Raw genomic sequence first — 23,093 nt, 5'->3', positions numbered from 1 at the left:
CTTAGGAGTTAGGGGTTTTAGGGTTAGGGGTTTTGTTCCTTGAGCCTGTTCAATTTTCAATCAATCAAAAGTTGTTCTCGTGTCTGCAGATGTTTCATGTTTGACAGGTAGGTCTAGATGTCTTTTAAAAACATGTTTCTTTCCTCTTTTGAGGAAGAAACGAAAAAGAAACGTATTAAATAAGAACAGAAAATGCAAAAACAAAATGCAGCCAAACGCACAAACTAATTACACTCAGAATGCATGACGGCAGCTAATAGTGACCATAGCCATTGGTGGGTCATTCACCACTAACCTCTGAGCCAGAGATAACACCTCTTTTTATCCAGGTTCTCCCTCAAAAGTTGTCTCAGTCAGTCAGCCTTGTAGTTTCCTTAAGAGAAAGTTGAATTTGCAAATAGCAAAAGTTGCAAGAAAAGTTGCAAGACATGTACATAGTTAAAAATGTCATGGAATATTGGAATACATTGTTGGTATGCTCATTGCAATCAAAGTAACCAACGTGGGTTTTGTTAGATCAAAATCAAAAGTTAAATGTGAATCTCTGCCGTAGTAAAACAAAAACTACATGGAGGTTGTATGGTGTACCAAAACAGTTTAAAATATAATCTTACACCTTTTTGGGGATTTTTGCACCCCCCCCCCCCTTTTACACTTTTCTTACATTCCCCCCCCCCCAAAAAAAAAAAAAAATTTTTAAATCCCGTAATATTTATATGCATTTGCTTATAATAATATGACATTTATATTGTGCAAATCTGTGTTAAAATCATACATGTGACATACATGTAATACTTAAATATGGTATAAGCAGAACTTTTCCGGAAAAACGTCTAAGTGAATAGCAGAGTTTACTCTTTTTTATGTCATGTTTTGTCTTTAAAAATTTATGTTGTCATAAATTATTTTCCTTGTTATTTTTTCACCTTATAAAAGGGAAAATTACATTGGTTCAAGACCCCCCCCCCCCCCCTCCCTTCTTACACTTTTCTTTTACAGGAGTCAAGACACCCCCCCCCCCTTTTTTTTAGGCCTTTTCCAGGCGTAAGATTATAATAATATTTGAACGTCCCCTAAGGATTTTCTGGATGAATCGATTCATGTCTAGATCTAGATCTACCCTCCTGGCCTAAGATTTAAAGTCTTTCACAAATTTTTATATTAGATCTATCTACCTGGTGCTACGGAACCAAGCAAGCTAAATAGACGATCGTGTTTACGATTGAGTTGACTCTATTATAGATATCTAGATCTAGAATCTAGGTTTAGCTAGATCAAGAAGAAGTTGAAGATGATTTAGTCCAAACAGGACTATTTTGGGGAGGTCCTGGTCAGGTCGGGACGGGACGGGTCGGTTTGCTCGACAGACTGACGGCGCAAAGCTGCTATCGTGGCACAAATCGATCGCGCCCGACTCATTGCCTCAAAAACAAACGCGTTGTTTTCAGGCAACGAGTCGGGCGATCATCCCAACCCGATCTCATCCGCAACGGGCACTGGGCACCCCGTAGTGCAAAGGAAGTGGTAATCTAATTCTAATTCCAGGTACGAATTGACCCCTTCGCGTCTTATTTATTATTTATCTTCAGTTGTGAAAGAAAATTTCGGTTATTTTTACCGAAATTAAATTATTTTTCCAACTTTTGCAGAAAATTGCCTAAAATTCACGAATTCACGAAAATGGCAAAGGTTGCACAAAAGTTGCGCTGAGGCCAAAAGTTGCGTACGCAACTTGCGGGTTGCGCGCCCGAATTTCTCTGAGGACAGATTAACCCTATCCATACACCCTGGCGTCATTTTGTACCCCCGGGGTTGTATTCTTCACATTTTAGAATACTTCTAGTACGAAGATTTCCATGAAACTTTCAGTATTTCTAAAAAAAATCGCTTTGACAGACTGCTATGCAAAGATATACGAATTGGATTAACGAGTAAATTTCCTCTTTGGAAAGTGGTGGCGCAGAGTTCCCCACGTCGCATGGATACGATAGTAAAACACGACATACGGATAAGGTTATCCTCTCTGATAATGGCATGCATCGGTCCTACTTATCCATTGCCACCAGTGCTTGCATTTATTAGGACTATTGTTTGATTTACTAAAAACAAATGAACGTTTCCTTTGCTTCCACCCTTTACCCCCACCTATCGGTGTAATAAGCAGCCAACCCATGCCATCCCTCCAGTGCATATAACGATTCAAGGAACTTTTTTCTTGGTTGACTCTACGATCAGTCAGCAGGCATTGGTCAAACCAATTTCACACCTCTTGCCTCTGGCTACCCATGAAAGATTCCGTGCTGTAGCACCACTTAAGCACTTTCACAAGCAATGGTTAGATTTCACACCCACACCACCGTGACCATCTGCATCGCTCAGGGCCTCACAAGGATGGGGTAACATCTACCCTGAAATTGCACCCCTACTCCCCTTCCTCGCCATGGCATTGTTGTCGTTATCGATCCAGCTCGCCATGGCCTAAAAGGTTAGAACTAAAGGAACCAAACTTGATAGTTTTGTTTCAAATCAAGGCTGAGTGAGCAAGTATATGCATTTTCCGTCTTAAACAGGTAAATACCCTCCGTAGGGAAGGAATTTTTTTAGACAGGTTTCCATTTTATAGAGATTACTAGAGGAATTGATCAAGGGCTGAGGGGATGACAGGTTTCCATCTTACACAAGTTTCCGTTTAGGCAGGTTCGACTGTATACATGAAAGAAAGGCCTTCAAAAATCCCTCTATCCACTTGTGTTTTGAGACAGTAATAAAATGGTGTGTACTTTGTTAATTATTTGAGACAGCTGTGCAGGTGGGTCGGGAGGATGCACACTGCCTCTCGTGCTTTCACCCTTAAGATGAGGTATTGAAGTCAAGTAGAGCTATGCCAATTCCCTATTTCCCAATTTCCATGTAATTGTTAATATTACAATTTCTAGCATTGTTGTCCTCATTACTGAATAATTGTTATGATTTCAACTTTTAAAAAAATAATAATTATAATAACAATACTGAAGTGCATATAAATTTGCCATGAAATTGGCAGTATGACCTGCAGTTGGCTCCCTGCCATGGCATTGATTCCTATCCATGCAACTGGGTCCTACATTCACACGCATTGGTGACAAGAAAAGATGTCAATGCAAAGGTAATTAAACTTTTGAATTAATAAAAACAGACACAAAGCCCACATAAATACTTTTTATTTCCAAACAAAGAGGAATATACAGTGGTGCTGTGCTCCATAGAAACCAAGATACAGTAGGACAGTTTTTGCAAACTTCAAAAAATTTCAGAAAACAGGCAAAGCAATAGTTTAGTTGTAGACAAGATTGCAAATCAATTTAATAAAATTGCAGAACTTGAGGAGAAATTCACAGCACTTTGACAATCCACTACTCTAGCCTGAATGTCACTTTTGCATGAAATTGATTTAAAAATTCAGTCATAAAAAACTTTCAACTGGAGTAGTAGACACTACTATTTCAACACTGTCCATCAGTTGAGACAGACATTTTTTCAACACCGGAAAGGCACCCTTCCTTTTCAAAAAAGAAAAAAAAGACTCCAACATTAATTAAACTTAAATCACCCAAATGATGTAACAAAATCAGTCCCAAGTCACGCGTTAATGCAAAATACTATTAAAACTTTAACAACAGTCAAAAGAAAAAAAAAGACTCAAAAGAAACACAGCTGCATAAAAAAACACGGCTGAGCAAACAAATTAAGAGAACTATATAAGGAAAAGTCAGATCAGGGGAAAATTTAACTTCTTGCTTCAGCATAGATATAACCAAACAGAATGATTACATGAATGGCTGCTTTTAAAACAAGCTGATGCATCCCAAAGTGCAAACTCAGAAGGAAAAAAGGGAAAACACTGAAGCAAATAATCACGGGTGTAGAGTGAGATAGAAAACACAACAAAGATGAGAAAACATGGAAACACCTTAGTACAGCTGTCAGTATTCAAGTCATTCAACAGTCAACTTCCCTGAAAAGGGATATGTTGTATTATACAGTGGACACCATCATTGCAAATTTGTTACTTAGCAAATTCACATTGGGTGAAAATGAAAGCTTTCCAACGCATCACAAATGAACCAAAAATCAATGTTATTCCCTAAACTGATTATTTCGTTTAGCTACATGCATGTAAATACAATGCACAATGAACGCTTTACATGGGTGTCTTGCAAAAATGATAAAGGATTAATTCTATCAGCAAATCTCAAGTATAGTGTCATTCAGTCATGGTGGTATGAATTTCCCTCAAATACCAACAGTTTAAATTTATGCTAAAGCAAGGGTCTTCATTAATTTGGTACATTCTTTACAGAGAAGTTCCTCTCATCCCAGGGTGTAGACCTGGGGCAGAGTGCATAGCCTTAAAAACACAACCTAATCAGTCTATTGAAAGCCTTAAACCAAAACCTCTAAAATATACAGGACATCAACAGTTCAATGCAAGGCTTAAAAGTCACTACTTATCTTAGAAAGACACACATGTGCAGCGTAATTGGGTCCAACCATTTTACAGCTTCTTTTGAGTAAATGTGAAACCATAATTTCAAAACCCAAAACAATACTTAGCCACAGAATATTCTTGTTTGGTCATAACAACTCTTTTCAGAGAAAACCCTTTAATTACTAAAAATAAAATAAAAAATAAAAATTTACGTCATTTTCTCCCAAGAGTTTATTTTCGCCAAGAATAACTCCTAACCCATATATCCCAGCATACGTCAACCTCCACAGGTTACATGAATATGTGGGTTTCAGGATGTTTGCATTTTTCAAAAGAGACTTTTTAAATTTGTAAATGTGAGGCATCTCGGTGAAATCAGGCGCTTGTCAAAATAATCAAATCAAAGGAAAAGGCATTTTTCCTAGTTTGGTCATTTTTACCAAAATTTTCTTATTTGGTTCAACACTTTTTATGTCCATATAAAAGCACCTTTTCAAGTAAATTTTATTGAAAGACGATTAGAGGCACAAACTGAAGCTTAGAGGCTACCAAACTTTGGTGGCCATTTTAGTGCTAATTTTACCTTCGAAACCAGGCTACCCCACCTCCTTCAATAGCAAATATCTTGACTTCTATTTAAAATAGATGGGCATTTTTTTTTCTATAGAAAGCAAGGCAAATAAGTAAGCTTTCAGAAGATACCAATAACTAGTAACTCCACATGCAAAAAAATTGACGAGCGCCTGATTCCATCACGTCATGACACAAATGCTGTTCAAGCTTGCATCTCATTCTGAAAATGCGAAGATATCTTTTATCTATATGATCGGTGGCACCATGTAACACGGGCATGGCTGCTTTACTTCTTCAGTAGACAAGGTTATAAGTTGCGAAGAATTTTTTTACCATGGCATGAAGGAATGTGAATAATCTACTCAATACAACAAACATACATAGCCTTTTTGGGCAGGTATGCATGCATGTCTGTACTGTGTAAGTAAGTATATATTATATTCCTCAAAAGTCTGTTCGTATCTTTTGACTCGTGACATTACAATCATCAAACAAACAAATAAGGGCGTTCAGACACATGAAAATGAATGGTGAATCAGGATCACTGGCACTAATATTTACTCCTATAAGAAACCCTGGTCGATACTTCCTCATAAGCAAAATTTGTAAAAGAAAAGCTATCGAGCAAGATAATTGTAGCAAAAACCCAATTAAACTCCCGATGACACCCCCCCCCCCCCCCAATTAGCAGGACACTTCTGAAGATGTTTCAAAACAATGAAAAGGATCAATAAACGGACCATGAGAGTTCTCGGTTTAAATAGGTCACCCAGACTCCAGAGGCAGAAATGAACCTTAACTAACTTTGGAAAAGCTTGATAAAAATGTTTTCTAAAAAACCTGCATCAACACTACATAGGTGATCATAACATAAGAATAATCTTTCAATGTAGACAAAAACCTAAAGTTGTAATTTTATAGTATTTTCCTACGGGAATGTGACAATTTGTGAGCACTTGTGAGCACAAGAGTTTCACTTTAGTTAACTCTATGGCAAGAACATGTGTTAGCACAACAGTAAACACGAATAATAAAGTAAAGAACAATTATTATCGCATAGCTCCTGTAGAAACAGTTCTTTTCACAAGAGAGACAACAAATTGACGTGCATGTCAAACACATGTGTCCAAAACATGAAGGTATAACTAATAGGGCAAAAAAATTGTCCTCTCATGCTACTGTGGTTAAATCTGCCAATTTGGAAGAAAACTGCAGCTCTCATCATGTCCCTAAATCACCAGCTTCATTTTTATGAAAAATATGCCTTCCATGAAAAATTGGAAACTGCAATTAAAGCAGTAACAATTTATTGTTCAGAATATTCTGTCACCTTGCTAAATAGTCAACTTTTACACCTAAGACTACTTTGTGACCTAGATAAGTAGGCTCAAGCTAAGTAGTAAAGGCATCAAGCACGAAAAAAAGCCAGATTTTATAAAAAAGAAGGGGCGGGGATTGTGCGTTGAGAGATGTGCTAGTTAAAAATTTGTTTTTAAATATCTTTTTCAAATAACAGAAAAAAAACACATGTCAATTGAAACTTTCCAAATTCATGAAATGATAAGTAGTTATGTTTTAGGCTTTTTTCATCCCATAGTTTGGTTAAGTTAAACATAAAAGACTGCATGTGAGAAAAAGGAGGTGGTATACAAAATGTGATGAAAGCAGTACAAAAATACCAATGACAAAAAATTGGAATTCATAGAAATAAGCCCTGGCCAATCTGTCTGCTAACCAGCTTGTCTTTAGAAGTGGAAAAATGAAAATAGCCAGACACCTTATTCCCGAATAACAAGCCCAAAGGTCTTTCGTCATGCTCATAAGATAAATGCCCAAGTATTTTTTAGCCATTTTGAGAAAATGAGAAAAATACTGTTTCTTTCACATAACTGACTCTGTGAAACGCTTGAATTTTGGTACACTCAACTGATTTTATATTTCGAGTATTCTTTTGTCCAAGTAAACTATATTATTCCCAAGTCGGCTCTACTCTTCATTTCAGAACCAAAAACTCCAAACTAGCCAAAAATGATGTAAGCAGTTATCTTATGAGAGTGATGAAAATTACGGTCACTGTTTAAGCCCCAGTCAACTAGTCAACACAATTTTTAAAATTCAGGAAGTGTGCATGGCATACTACAAATAAGAGATACTACACACCAGCAGAAAGGAGAAAGTACTTTGTAAAATATCTTTATCATATGGGAATCAAACTGACATCATTTGTGAAGAAGATAAAGGGCATAATGATTACATTACCGACACAGGAGAGCTTACTGGCTCTAAGCTGTCGTTTTTTTCTGAATGGAACACGATGAGGAGCAGAGGACGACTTCCATCAGCTCTCACCACAGGTGCATGAGAAGAACTGAAGTTGTGTATTATCACAGACGGTGCAAAGACAAAAAACATATGAAGTGCACCACAAATGGAGAGTTGCTAATTAGATCACACATTCATAAATCTTTATAAAAACCATAGATAAAAACTTGTTCATGATATGCAGGTCATTGTCAAGTTACTGGACAAGGGAAACGGATTATTTCCCTTGGGATATCTGTGTATCAACATTTAGGTAAATCGCCACTAGTGTCTCAAGTAAAACCAGTCTGGAACAATCAACCCTCACACATATGTAGTACCATAGCTACAATACTAGTACTTTGGTCATTGAGATATTTATACCGTACTAAACTAACCACGCTTCCCTGAGATCCAGCTCAGAGGGTTGTCCACTGTTAAAAGTAGTGAACATTTATTCAATTAGTCAGTTCGGGAAGATGGGCTGACCAATGCACACCCTTGTCAAACTTGACCTCTGATTACTTCGACTTTGCATAACCCATATTGCGGATATTGCCCACAGATCATCAAAACTTCCATTGATCACAAAGCCACCGTTTGTAAAATTCTTGCTACAAGTCTGTCTAAATGTGGCCTAGAGAGACAAATAGGTCTATATTTGATTTACTGAATCCAAGTCCCAAAAATGCAAGGAAATCTAGACAGAGACGAGTCACCGCCACTCTGAACAACATGCAGAATCAGATAAAAGTCACAAAAGTCTACACTGGCTATTGGGTTTATTTTCCTCTAAATATCCGAGAGACTGCCAATCGGGTACCTTGAGTTGTTGCATGAATTAGGATCTACTGGCAATTAAAACTTCCAAAAATTGCAAAAACACCCAGGTACATTGTTTCATAATATCATAGGTAGAAGATGTACATGTAACTTAAATGAAGGAAGAGGAAAGATTTCAAACTGCACAATATAAAGTTATTATTAGAAAGAAAACAGAGACAGTAATAAGTCATCATACTTAGCACACAGACCAAATTTTAAAATAGAAATCTTGCAAAAAATGAACACACTCAAAAAACAAGGTAAATGGAATGCAGCATAGAATATTATGTGCCAGGGAACAGGAGGTGTGGGTCTGAACTTTAAAACTATAAAAAATGTGAGAAAGTCGCACAACACAGCAAGCAGGAGGAAATCTCCTTAGGATCATTCACACTTTAAAAATCAAACATGCAAATCCCAAAGAAACTTTCAATGGAAACAAACTAGCAACAAGTTTGCAAATCATGACAAAACAAACACATTTGACCATACAAAACACACAAACTTGTTTCGCAGGTGTTTTTTGTTTGTTGTTTTGCTTCTCAAATGAAATATAATTCCAAAATAAAGAAACTTTATTCAAACAAGCACAGAGTCTTGTTTCATAATCACAAGCATAACACAACGATTAAAGACAGAAGCAAGCATTCACTGGTTGTGCAGATACAGTGATCTATTTCTGAGAGAGATACACATTTGTGTATTTATTGTTCATGTTGCACTCATCTAAAGGCCTTTACAGCAATATTGCTTCACACTCTGAGTGAACATTTATTTTACCTCCGTGGCCCTCAATGACATTGAAGTACAGTAAAGACTTCTTTCTTCCTTTCTCTTCTTCTACACAACAAATATTTTATGTAAATGTGTGTGTCATTAGCAACACGGTGAAGGATATTTAGAATGAGGACTACCTTAATTAAATCTATCAGATGTGAGAGCAAAATGATGGAGATATTCGATTTAGCCACAATTTCAGAAATAAAAAAACAAAGACACAAGACACAAGACATTAAGTATAATTAAGACTTGAACGTAATTCTTGTAAATCACGGGTTTAGGGTGGAATATGAAAAACAAAATGGATGATAAATTCAAAACAGCAACACTTTTTCAAGAGCTTCTAAAAAATTTGATCAATACCACAGCATCAAACTACTTCATAATATTAAAATTTCTCCTGAGGTTAATTTTTCAATCTCAACATGAAATACAGAACAATACAACATCATTCATGAAAAATTTACATGCTTTCAATAATCTCTTAACCCTATCTGTACGTCGGGTTTTACTATTGTATCCATACGACGTGGGGAACTCTGTGCCACCACTATCCAAAGAGGAAATTTACGCATTAATCCGATCCGTACGCTTTGCATAGCTGTCTGTCAAAATGATTGTTTTAGAAATACTGAAAGTTTCAAAGAGATCTTCACTCTAAAAGTATTCTAAAATGTGAGGAATACAACCGCGGGGGTACAAAATGACCCCAGGGCGTACGGATACGGTTAATAGTATATATATTTGATTGTTCTAAACCACCCAGGGCGTACGGATACGGTTAATAGTATATATATTTGATTGTTCTAAACCAATCTACTTCAGAATGAAAAAGCTTTGTTCTAATAAAACATAAATCCCTGATCCACCCAAAAAAAACAATTTAAAAAAACAACAAACAAAAACAAAACAAAAATATTTAATTACCCTAAAATATTCACCTCTTCCCTCAGAATATTCATTTTTCAACAAGAAAGAGCTGTTCAATTTCGTTAGAACTTGTATTGATTAGATTACACTGGCTTTCTCAAGCGAACCCAAGAAACAAAGACAATCAGACTGACAAATACACACACATACTCTTTCTCCTGTAACTCCTCCCTCACTCCTTTTTTATTTTTACGAAAAAGCTCAACAAAACTCTGTCTCCCTCTTTTTAGTTTTCCCAACTCCTGTACTCTCCCTGTTCTTTACTCTCTCTGTTCTTTTCTCTTTCTCCCTGCTCTCTCCATCTTTTTTCTTCCTACACCCCACACTTGAGTATCAATATAACTGATTGAAGAAAAGTTGTTAACATTTCCCACTTAAAGAGTGAATCTCTTAAACAAAGCACACTCTACAGACATATGTGAGGCATTGTGGTGAAATCAGGCTCTTGTCAAAATAATGAAATCAAAGAGGTGCAATTTTGTTATAATTTTCTTTTTTTGGCTCAACACCTTTTATGTCCATTTAAAAACACATTTTTGTGTGGATTTTACTGAAAAACATTGATTAAAGGGGGGAAAAATATCAATTTCCTTCTATTGCAAATATTTTGACTTCTGTAAAACATAGACGGGTACTTTTTTTCACCATAAGGAAGGCAAATGAACAAACTTTAAGATGATACTGATAACCCAATATGCCCAAAAATTGAAGAGCACTTGATTCCACCATGTCGTGACACATATCATTTGTCATGACATCACATTGTTGTTCAATAAATATACCACTGGCACTCTAAAAGAACTGAACATTAAAACAACATGGGGAAAAAAAGAAAGAAAAATAAACAAAACAACTGAAGAGAGAAGACTAATACATGTACATGACAAAAAGATGTACTTGTATTAGTATTACACCATGTCTCCTTCAGTACTTCCAGCCAGCAAACAAACCCCACTGTCTCATACAAAGACGCAGTGGTAAGGTAAATGAGAAATTTTGATCCATTACACTGCTGCCGCATTTGTATAGCAAAATCCCCAGACAAAGGGATTGCACAAAAAAAGTTCCATGCCCCATGTATTAACCTGATAACTCACACATAAAAAATATTGATAATATACTCGATGTACTTAGTACTTGACAGTATTTAAGTGGTCTTGAAATCAAGAGAAAAGAAGAAAATGTACAACACATAGATTATATTGCAAGAGGACATTCAGTGGAAACAAATCTAGTGAAAGTGAAAGTAGCTCTAGTGCAGTTAAATGAACTAGACTTTGTACAAGTTGTACATGCCATTGCAACAAAAAATCAACTATGCTGACGATGACTAAAAGTGGATTGGTTTTTTTTTTTGTTTGCTCGTTATGTTTAACGAAAAAAAGGCGCACATCGACAATGTACTCCAAGGTATCGAATAAGCCCCCCCCCCTCCTCAGCTTACTAATTTTCTGTTCTTTTGCGTACCCCCCGCTCTTTATTCAATACTCCCGTTTATCATTTTCGAGCTTGTCACGACTGACAATCACGTGAAACATAGAATTTAGATATCTGAATGAAACTTCTTTTTTTTTTTGTAAATGGAAAATTACCCTCAGTATTAGTACCAGTATCGGGTTGGCTATCTCACACGGCTGTTCAACTCGTCCGGAAACCGATCCTTTAGTTGCTCCGTGCCAGCAGTCAGTGCCACCCATGTGTAAATCATTAAATCAACGGTCAGCCGTGCTCACTACCGTGATGCCAGCGGCGCGCCCCCGCCTGCCCGCGTAATGCATTTCCTCCAAATTATGGTGTCATTCCCACCCCGATATCTCCAGATCTAAAGATGTGATATCGTCATATGGCCCACCATTTTAAAGCTCAGCTTTCCCCCTACAAGATGATATAACTTTGGTCGATCTCAGTTCACAACCTTTATTTTATCGAACTACGTTCCCCAAGATGTGTCTCTATCGAATCGGATTCCTTTTTCAGTGTTATTTGAATTTAAACGCCAATAACTTTGTAAAATCACCATCAGTTTCCAATCTTTTTTACAAATCTAGTAGGGATAGTACTGTACAAATTGTGCAAGTTTCAAACTTGTGTCATTTATCTGTGATTTTTTTAATTATTAAAAAAAACAAAACAACATAGATCTAGATGTTCCCCAAGACGTGTTTCTATCGAGTCGCTCTCCTTTTTCAGTATTATTTGAATTTAAACGCCACGAACTTCGTAAATTCACCATTAGTTTCAAATCTATTCACAAATCTAGTAGGGAGAGGTATAATGTACAAATGGTGTAAGTTTCAACTTTGTCTCGTTTTTCTGCGATTTTTTTCTTTTTTAAACTGATATAATAGATCTAGACGTCTTTTGTTCAGTGTTCACAAGATTTTTGTATGTGTGTTTTCTTTCAAATCTAGATCTAGCATCTCTTAAAATGTAATAATAATTATATAGTGTGTTTACCAATATTGTGACAGTAGGCTTAAATGCAGTTATAAGTGCTGACACCCTGACTGGTGATACCCGCGATCCTAGAGTGATACGTTTTTATCAAGAGTCGTCACTAAGCCGACTATGGGAACTGAGGACATATTGCGAAAACCTGTGAATCTCTACTCAAGACTTAATATCTTTGCTTTAGGCAAAGACACACAGATGCAGCCAAGTGAGTTTGAAACTTTACTCAGTTTCTGACCCAATATCTTAGAATTGTCAAAATCGACAGCAGCTTTCATGTTCAAATTTAATGAAATAAATCATGACCCTCTATCAATGTTACATGTATCCACTTTTCTTTCTTCGTCATCTCGTCTTCCTTTTTCTTAATTAGTTGCATGATTGCTCTAAGAAATATGTCAGATGATGCTTATTCAAATTATACGGTTTTATGCACAGTTGGTGTTGTAGTTTGGGCTTAGTCGCAGGTTAAACAAAGCTGAAAACTGCTGCAATTACATTTTCATCGCGAATCTGTCAGTCGGGTATAATTCCCCGCGCTGACCTCTTGACCCGTTGGTAATGGCTGGTTCGAGTTACGCTGAGCGTCGGGGCACTGCGGGGTGCCAGTAGAACTAAAGTACTGCTCGTGAACAGCCGTGCTCAATTTTCGGTGCATTTTTAAAACTTTTGTACATTGGTTTATATATTTTCTTAACGAAACTGATTAGTTCCTAAATAGGAAAAATAGTCATAGTAACTTACTAAAATAACAAAAATTTCATGATCTCTTGTTCTTTTATTCACTGAAGGAGAAAAAAACAGATTTGTTCCTACTAGTACATGGGCATGAGGGCATGAGGTTGAATTCTCCCCCCCCCCCTTTTTTAAAATTAATTTTGGACCACTTGTCCACACCCCTTGCTTATTCCTGACCCCCCCCCCCCCCTCCCCGTTTATTCGATACCTTAGAGTATGAGCTACTTGTGCTTGGAGAAAAAGCGAGACGGGCACCAGACAGAAATAAATTAGGGGGGGGGGGGGGAGCATAGCAGAGAAGGATGATCTACCAGAAGCACCTTCCCGCCATCGTTCCATATTACAGCTGAACTTTCGATGGGTTATCACATTCATGCATGGGGTTATAGAACTGTTTAAGGAATGTGACAGAGAAAGGAGATCATCACATTCGGGTTAAAATAAATTCCCACTCAGGAACTTTGTATTAAACTAGTTGTTAGTAAGAGCACATCTTTCACTAAACACTCACTATCTGGAACACTCATAAGCACACATCGTAAAATATAAATCCAACCACACTATTCTCTTGGAATGGTACACAAAAAAAAAAGAATAAATATTTGTAAACACTGCAGTGGAGGAAAGTCTACATTAAATAAAAAGACACAATGGCTTGTACACAGTATAACACGGATAGCTTGAATTCGTTGGGACCGGCCTCGGTACTCCGAGTGATCCATAGTTCGAGAGATGCGTGAACAGTGTTATGGCAGCGGCTGTGTCAGAGAATCAAGGGAAGCAACAAAGATTGTTACTTTAGGGGTAAAACAATAGAAAGTATGCACAACCCTTCCTCTTGCCTGCTCCACACAAACCTAGCTAGACCTAGGGCCTAGGCACATGCAGAGACCATTAGGCATGCATGTCGAGCAGCGCGCTAAAAATAGCACAGCTAGCTGCTTCTGTGGAGGGGGGAAGGTGGTATTTAACAGACCTTGCCTTTTTCTGTATCTTTTAATTATCATTATTATCATTTTGTCTCAAGTGCACCCTGAGGGACATTGACTTTAGACCTCTACAGCGGTGTAATTAGTTTGACTATTCTGTGCCTGTGTTCGCGCTCCATGTAATTTGCTTACAAAAATAAAGAACGGAAAAAAAAAACAGGACCGTAGCCACCGTTCGACGGATGTGTGACTTCGAGTCTTCTATGTTCGACCTATCCGCGTTATACTGCATTTTAATATTTTATCACCTGGCTAATTCTGAAATGGAAAATTCTTAAAAACATGAACAGGTAACACATTACTTGTGGAAAGTCACAAGCCTCAAATTACCACATAGTTTAGGTATGGAAGACCACAGTTGACAATGGGCCCTGATTGTGCCTCCATGCCCCATGCAGATTTGTGCCATGTGACTGTAATGGCGATCATGTAAGTAATCATTTTCAACCTGGGAAACACAAGGCACATTTTGAATTGACTGATGATAACTTTGAAGAGATATCAATAGTTGAGGATGATTAAAATATACTGTGGGTAAGCGCCACTTTTCGGGCGTATCAATAATGCCTTTGGTATGTATCTATATTTCTCATTTGCTGAAGTTTAGATTTTTAGCAGCTTTTACTGGGCTATAAATGGTCATCTTTTAGCCATTTGATGGTTAAGCGATTAGAAAGAACTTGACCTTCCTCGAATTCTGAGATTACAGTGTTCACATCCAACAGAAGATGCTTTCAGCATGTGCGTTCAGGTTATACTTGAGGCCCATTATGGGCTTTTAATCAGGTAAAACAGAAAACACACACTGTCTGTTGTTGTCATCGGAGAGATAAACAGGGGTGCGATACAATGTTTATCAATATTTCAGTCTTTAGAAGGGAAAAATCTAGCCACTTGCAGCAAAACCATTAGTTAAACACAGGTTATTTCTAAAATTGCAATCAGCAGATTTAGTTTGAAGCATAAATGTTACTTAACTATTACACTTAAGCTTGTTCTACAAAGCTTATACATGTACTGAGACAACCAATGTTTTTACTGGATAGGCTAGTGTTGGTTAGATCACTGAATCCTTCATGCACTTATTAAGCATTACCACAAAGGACCTTCCAAAGCTTATCTATTTCATTGGTCAGTTCGTAATTGCCACATTTCACTTAATCATTAATGACAACACAAACAAGAAATATAAATAGCTCCCATCCTAGAATCGTTCGACCATTATGAGAAAAACCAGAGCTCTCTCTAGCTCCAACAGGACAAAAAGAGAGAGACTGATAAGTACAAGTTTCTACGTCCAAACTTTGAAAAGTGTACTGCACTATCATTTCCACATTGAAAATGAGAAACAAAAAATTGAATTTTAAAAATTACAAATTAATTCTTTTAAAAAGTGTCTGTGATTGCATATAGCTGAGTTTAAAATACAACTATCTGCTCCAGAATGCAAATTGTAAATGCCCTGTAAAAAAAGATGATGCTATATCATGAGCCTTTCTTTGGTATATGGTGCACAATCTGGAAAAGCATTCATTTCCAGTAACAAAAATAAATTTAGAAAATACACAATGAACATATGCCTAAACAAAGATGATCTCCGTCCATATTTTAAGCTTGAATAATAATTATTTTCTCTCATTTGTAAATTAAAATCTTCATTTGACTACTTATATACTTTTTTTTCATTTACAAACTATGAATTTCATTCAATGACTACATAAATACTTTTTTCTTCATTTGCTAACAATCAACTTCACTTGACAATAATTTTTTACATCAGCATATTTCACTTCATATGAAACTCCAAAGACAGCAATACCTTGCTTATTATATCAAAGGCGTTTTTTCTACTCTTAGCAAATGTGCGGTACAAACTTTCCTTCATCTTTTATTGTGTTATATAACATCATATCACAGTTTGGTCGTTTCTTTCTCTTAAAACCAATGAAACATATCATTTTAAAATCTACATGTAACTTTGAGGGGCTTGAATATACATAACATTTGAAGGAATTGAAAACACAGCTGGAAAAGCAGACATAATTTCCTATCTTTGAAGTGAAATAGTGCCATCTTCATTCAAAACTGGACTCAAAATCATTGTGACGTAGTGCACGAGGAGAACGTGTACAAAAGACAAGATTTCAGATAACTTCAACTACAATCATTTCATGGAACCTCTTAACAGTACAAGCACTCCTTCATCTAAGAACACAACTGACAGGGACCTTCATGCAGCCGTGAGAGGACTTTGACAAACGAAAATAATATTAAGACAAGTTCTTAACAAGGAAGGAATCTTTTTTTAAAGTAAAGTGAAAAACAGGGAGTCTTAAATTTTACAATATCAACAATTTTGAGCAAATTACTGCAAAATTCTACATACAGAGGAAAATGTCAACAGTAATACACTTTTGATTCTTTCCACTATACGAAAGTAGAAAACTTGCAGGATACAGGTAAAAAAGAAACATGCCCCTACAATAGTTGTGCTCTTTTAATAAAAAAATAACAACGTCATGAACGACGACAAGATACCAATGGAAATACAGAAGATTGTTCACTCCTTCATAATTTTCAGGTTCTTTTATGGGAAACATTCAGTTTTGATTGAATCACTGAAAAAAATAACAGGAAGAAAAACAAGGACAACAGCAAGAACAATAGTGCTTTAAAAAATCTTTTAGAAACTAATACTAAAAATAATAATAATAATAATAATAACAATAATAATAATAATAATATAATAATAACAATAATGATAATAAAAAAATAAAAATAATAATCAGTAACAATTATAAAAATAGTAAATAACAATAACAGCGACAATTTACTTAATGTGTTCGCAACAAGAAGAATGCCAGATGACCTCCCTTTGTCCTTGACAGATCTTACTCAATGGCACATTTTGGCAGACTGGTGACACCATGGTTGCTCCAACGGAATCACAAAACAGTGGGACTCTCCCGGTAGGAGACACAATGGACATCTACGCCCCCTAGGACTCCAAGACCTTCTTGTTGGTGGCTTCGTTTGTCGACGACTCATACTCACGTAGGTCTTCCAGTGTCATGTCTAAAGGAAGGAATAAAATGTAATAGTTTTATATGTAAACAAAAAACAAAACTTTGTTGCAGTTCATGACTAGAATCTTAAATGTATCCCATTTATCCATGTTTTTAAATGGCAAATGCAGTCAGAAGCTAGGTATAAATAAAACAACTAATTGAAAAAGGAGGAAGAAATAAAGAAGCAAAAACAAAAAGAAGAAAATAAGCGGGAGGAACATCCAAAGAAACAGAAAAGGATCAAAAACAACAATATGAGAGCGGATTTCCTTGATGATGTGTGGATTTACACAACTTTGATGAGACAAAAAATTTTGAAAAGAAAAGAAGGAAAAGAAGAAGAAAATACAAGAAAAAAAAATTGCCAAAAAAAGCACACAAAAAACCCCCTAAAACCAGAGCCTCACCAATCCATTCATCAATCCATGCGAAAGCCTGCCTATGGCCGAGAAGCAATATGTCCCTCACAGTCTGAAAAGGTGGGAAAACAAAAGTACGTCAAAATGCTATCAAAAGAAGTATGCCAATATTGAAATCCACATTTTTGGGAGAAAAAGAGTAAACACAACAACTTTATCCTCACAGGAATTTTTCGTCAGAGTTCTGACTATGACAATGAAACTCCTGAGCTCATGTCCCTGAGCACGCAGGACATGAGCTCCTGCAGATCCCTATGCTGCATGGTGTCCAGCAATATTTCCTGAAAAAATTTACTACCTGGAAAACAAATTTACTACCTAGTAAATCAAGCCCCACACCAGCTCAAAAGGTTATTTTGCGCCATCAATAACATGCCATATTAAAAAATATTACAGATCAACCAGTAAACATAAAATTTCTCATCTCAACTTCTGTCGTAACTTCAATCCAAGTGACTTTTATACTTGACTAGGGAAGGCCCAACTGTAAATAATCCAGTATAGGCTCCAGAGTTTGGTTTCCTTGTCCTTGTAGAGTGGGCTGATCTTGAAATTTGTACTAGTAATGGCATTGATCCAACAGTAGCTTATCCTGTACAAGGCCCATGAATTTGGGTGCCTTCACCAATCCACTTCCAATACAATTTGTTAGGGCAAGTGTCTTCCTCAGGAAACCTCCAGTATCTCCATGGGATTCTCAAGTACTAGTATTCATTATAGGGTCTGTGATTATTTCTTTCTATATGGGCGTGCTCAACTGAGAATGGTAGTCCTATGAGTGAGATGGCTTCAAAGTGTAAATTATCTTAACTCACAGAAATTTGCTTGATTTGGGAATAATCGATACCCTGATAAACAGTATAGGATCCATGTAGTAACAACAGCTAATATACACTATATACAAAACTGATTCTACTCGAACTTGCACTTTTATAGTTCAAGCTCACACTCCAAGGTTTTGATGTAAGTGTTGAGTTCACAGAGCTGTTTTCTTAGCCTTTGACTCCTTACGAATTGCATTGCTTTGAACATTGAGCTCATGAGCTTTGTATCTCCTAAGCTCCACAGCAGGAAGACACCAGGGCTTTATTCAGTAGCACTGTTGCGGAAGAACCATGACTCTTGATGAATTGGCAGATGACTCGTCTTGCTGTGATTGTTTTCTCTGCCATGTTCAACACCGAGACCTCTTTGTTGACAGAAAACCCTCTTGCTACCTCCACATTTCCATGGCTCACCAGCAGTTGAAAATTTGTTACCTATTGGTCAACAATGGGAGGGGCCAACACAACATGATCGGTTGGAGGGAACTCCTTTACAACAACGACAGGTGATTGGATTATGACGGCTCACCTACAACGCAAGGGGCCAAGGCATAATTTATGACAAAATGTAATTGAGTCACTAAGGTGGCCATCTAAGACAGGTGTTATTGTTTGGTGTGATGGGGGTTGTGTGTTGAAATATAGTGGCCGTGGCCGCATTGGACAGATGGCCATTTTACACAGTGAAATTATATAGTAAAAATGCAAGAGGAGAAATGGAAAGTGGCCGTTTGTACAGGTGGCCGTCTTACAGAGGTGGCCGTCATGGCAGGTTCGCCTGTATTTACATGAAAGAAAAGGATTTCACTTCACACAAAACAGAAGTAACCATAAGCTTACCCTATGCGTGAATGACTCCACCTTTCCTTGCAAACCAAAAACTTCAAATTTCACTTTGACAACCTTGTAAGAACACATCAGAGGTGTTGAGGATTCCTATGAGAATAAAAATGTTTTAAGAGTTTACAACAGAATGCATAGATGAGCTTCAATACAAGTATCAGACATGGATGAGGTAATTTGCTTGTGCACCTGCATGTGTAAATGAAATTAGTGTGCTAAAGGCATGCCGGCAAAAAAGAAGCAGGAAAGAGGGGTAATCGATCTAACAAAAGACACAAACAGTGACAGATTCTTCCAACAATACAAATGTAATTGAAAAGTTCAAAACGGATAGTAACATAATTTACATAGGCCTACTGATGTGACATTATTTTAGGCTTGAAAGAGTTGCATTAACATGATGCTTCACAGCAGTGTGCCATAGGTTTACTCACACTTCTCACTACCTTTACCATTAACCCTTGCCTTACTCTAAAAGCATCAAAAAGATGTATCACTTTTTTCCAGAAAAGTTAGACTGAAAGAAAAGTAATTTAATACTAACCACACTGACTTCAAAAATTCACATAACAATTTTTTGGGACTTTTTGAACAGACACCCTAACAAAGGCACAGGAAATAAATCAGAACAGTCCAAAGAAATCAGGGAATAATATGCTACTTTTATAAAGAAATAAAAATTCGTCCGATTGAATGAACTGGAATTTTCTAAAGCTTAAGAAATAAAACTTGAGAAACTTCTGGCAATGCAATTTCTATACACAATCTGCAACATCATTGATCAATGAGTCAAACTCAATATGGGTAATTTTAAATCCAAGCTTTCTTAAATAAACTAAATTAATACAAGCAGATGTTCTTACCTTCCAATCACTTTCAAGGGGGCCTCTATCTGTTTTCTTTGATTTAAACTTTGCAGGATCCTGAGGAGAAACAAGTGATTTTCAGTTGAAGTTATATTTTGTCAACTATCTGTACACAGTTTAAAAGGAAATTCCAGTTTAAAAACTGGCTTGAGAAAAGGCCAGCCGCAAGATTCTTTCAAAATAATAATTCAAGTAACTATTTGTTTACTGTAAACAATTCTTCTGCAACAAATATTTTTACATAATATTTTCAAATTTGTCCGCTTCGTTCAGTACACATTCTTATTAGCTTAAGTGAGGAAAGATAGAAAAGCTACTCAATCCTTGTTCGCATGTCCACGGTGAGTGCAAGAAAATGAATGTACCAACAAATGAATAGGGACCTATTACCCTTTGACAGACCATATAAAAAGTGAGGTGGCACAGAATAGAACTTACTAAACACAGATCCCTGACCATTTGATGAAGCAAAAAATATAAAACTGCCTTGATATCATGTACATTTTCGGCACAAGTTTTAAAAGAGATTCATGTCACAGTGCAAAAGTGAAAAGTTTGGAACTGAACTTACAAAATCTTTAAAAGAACAAAACCAAGAGCAAAGTTTACAAAATCTCTATTCCAATCCAAAATTAATCAAAACATTTGGTCAAACACTCATCATCTCTCATCACCTGCCAATGTTGGAATTTAAATTCAATTACTGGTCACATCATACAGAGGGAAGAGTTTGATTGGGTTTTTTATACATAACTATGAATTAAATATAATGTACATATCTGCAGTCTATAAGCACCTATCCAAATTAGTAACTATGGTCTTGGAAGACAAAACCAACATTAACTCTTGTCCTGCGTCTGTGCTGAGATGCGAATCTTATCAGCAACCGATTACGTTGGACGTTCTGGGCAGGCCACAGGGGTCACTCAGTGTGTACTGTTGGTGTACAGCGCGCGCACCGAGAAACATGTGTTTTCGCCATGAAAACCGCGGGAGTGTGTTAATCGATAATGAAAATAACGCTCTATCTTTTATAGCTTTCTATTTATAAAGTGTTACGAACACATGAATAACCCCCTCTCACAAGCTGATAAGATATTACGAGTAGTTACGCCCATTCAAATAACCTTTCTTGACGCTCTTGTTGTTATGAATGACCTGAGGTTTGAAAGGGTATAATATAGGTCAATTTACAAATGTTTTGCACTCAAATTGTTCTCTGTACCTGCACAATGGTATTTAAAACTTTGATCAAACAAGCTTATTTTTTATCAGGTGGTATCATTTCATACAAAATCAAGCTCATTTGAAAGATTTTGTATACAAAAATGGAAGTCTTGTTTCCTGACTATCCTTTCGAGCTCCTCATGTCTAAGTGGGTCAATTTCTTCTATAATTTCATTGGACGAACATCTAGAGCTACCAACTTGGCGTGTCTTGAATGCGACGTATGCCTCGATTACGAACCAACGTAGGCGGTACTAGAAGAAGGCCATAAACGCACACAAACTCAAGCAGACTGACGTACACACACTTGACCTGCGTGAATGGGGATCCGACTCGGGACCCGAATTTCACATGAGATGATGCGCGGTGCGCGTGCGCTGAGCCAGGGGCTAGACTGACTTGGGACCAGAACGCAGGCGAGGAGTCGAAATAGGCTTATCGGGCGACATAAACCCAGCCCTCGCAGGACAGGGGTTAAAAAGGGGTTCAACTAGTCTCCATTACACTTTATGCCGCTGGTGAATGGAATAACATACCTCATCTTCCTTGTAATGTTTTGGAGGCAGTGGGTCATATGCAATATCGACAAAGTCAACTTCTCTTTTTTCAAGTTCTTCAGGAGGCAAACTGCATATCTGAAAAAAAAGTGATCCTTTTGGAAAAATCCACAATTACGTGCCAGTTCTTAGGCTTCTTGACTCTTGTTAAAAAAGACTCACAAGGCAGTATGACTTCAACATGCTATGTTAAAGCTAGCTATTTTGAATAAATCAACAAAAAGACACCTTTTCTCCTGTCTAGTCCTAAGAGGTCAAATTTCTTTTTTCCTGACTTCAAAATGTGCCTGTGCATTTACACTTTTTATGAAATGGAGGAACTGTTTGATTTTGGTCAAAGTCTGACAAGCATCATTACCATAGCATGTTGACAAAGTGCTGAAATGGTTCCTTTTTAGAGAAAGGAAAGGTAAACAAAATTTGCCATTTTTGCATTTCACATAATATAACGTACAGCATTGATTTCATACATAGTTGGGAAAAATAACAAAAAGCTTATAAAAACAATGGAATAAAATTTGAGAAGATTTTCTAGCTCTGAGATGTGGTTGACAAACATGAGATTGCACCGGACCATCAAATGTCTATCTTGACAAAAATAGCGCACATAAAAAAAATTTCTAGCCTTAATAATATTCATTACCAACAAAATCTGCATGACATGTACACAATATAATCAAATTTAGGCTATAGAGCACTTACATTTTCTGTTGTGCCTGCATTATTTTCATACTTGGTTTCAATATAGATGCTGAATCTTGGCAAAAATGAACACTGAAAATAAACAGAAATAAACATATTAAAATATTAAGGTGCAAAAAATGAAACATAAGACCGTGACAACATATATCAAATAGTCTTATTCACTATTGGAGGGAATAGATTATGCTACCCTATGTTTATACAAGGCTTGACAATAGACAGATACGCATTTTCACTTACAAAACACATTATTTAATTGCTGTAAGATTGCTATCTTAAAATAGAATATGACAAATGATTAGCAATGCAATGAAGAACAGAAATCCTACAACTGATGTCACATAATTTTCAGGTGATCAAAAACCATATTGTCAAACAATTCTTAAAGGTAGAATGCACAAACCAAAAATCAACAAGCCACGTTAAGTGAAAAACCTACTAAAAGAAATTTCATTTACATATATACATATTATATATATATATAGTCAAACCTGTGTAAGACGGCCACCCATTGTCAAGGAGAAAAGTGGCC

The 23,093-nt window shown here is 36.6% G+C and overlaps 1 protein-coding gene across 1 annotated transcript in view; it reads right to left on the bottom strand.

The window, feature by feature from the left end:
- Positions 1-16,808: 16,808 nt before the first annotated feature.
- Positions 16,809-23,093, bottom strand: part of LOC101864448 (cytoplasmic phosphatidylinositol transfer protein 1) — a gene marked incomplete at its 5' end in the record, with an annotated part of 15,215 nt that continues 8,930 nt past the window's right edge. Inside the window, 6 exon segments of the mRNA XM_005095308.3 lie at positions 16,809-17,130; positions 17,531-17,594; positions 19,207-19,302; positions 20,073-20,132; positions 21,839-21,937; positions 22,562-22,633. Of these exon segments, the coding sequence (XP_005095365.1) occupies positions 17,054-17,130; positions 17,531-17,594; positions 19,207-19,302; positions 20,073-20,132; positions 21,839-21,937; positions 22,562-22,633 (468 nt within the window). The 3' untranslated portion in view covers positions 16,809-17,053.

This window comes from Aplysia californica, unplaced genomic scaffold, assembly GCF_000002075.1.
Source record: "Aplysia californica isolate F4 #8 unplaced genomic scaffold, AplCal3.0 scaffold00100, whole genome shotgun sequence".
Taxonomy (NCBI): Eukaryota; Metazoa; Mollusca; class Gastropoda; order Aplysiida; family Aplysiidae; genus Aplysia; species Aplysia californica.
The sequence above is the reverse complement of the archived record's forward strand: the minus strand, read 5'-3'. Positions and strand labels throughout refer to the sequence as shown.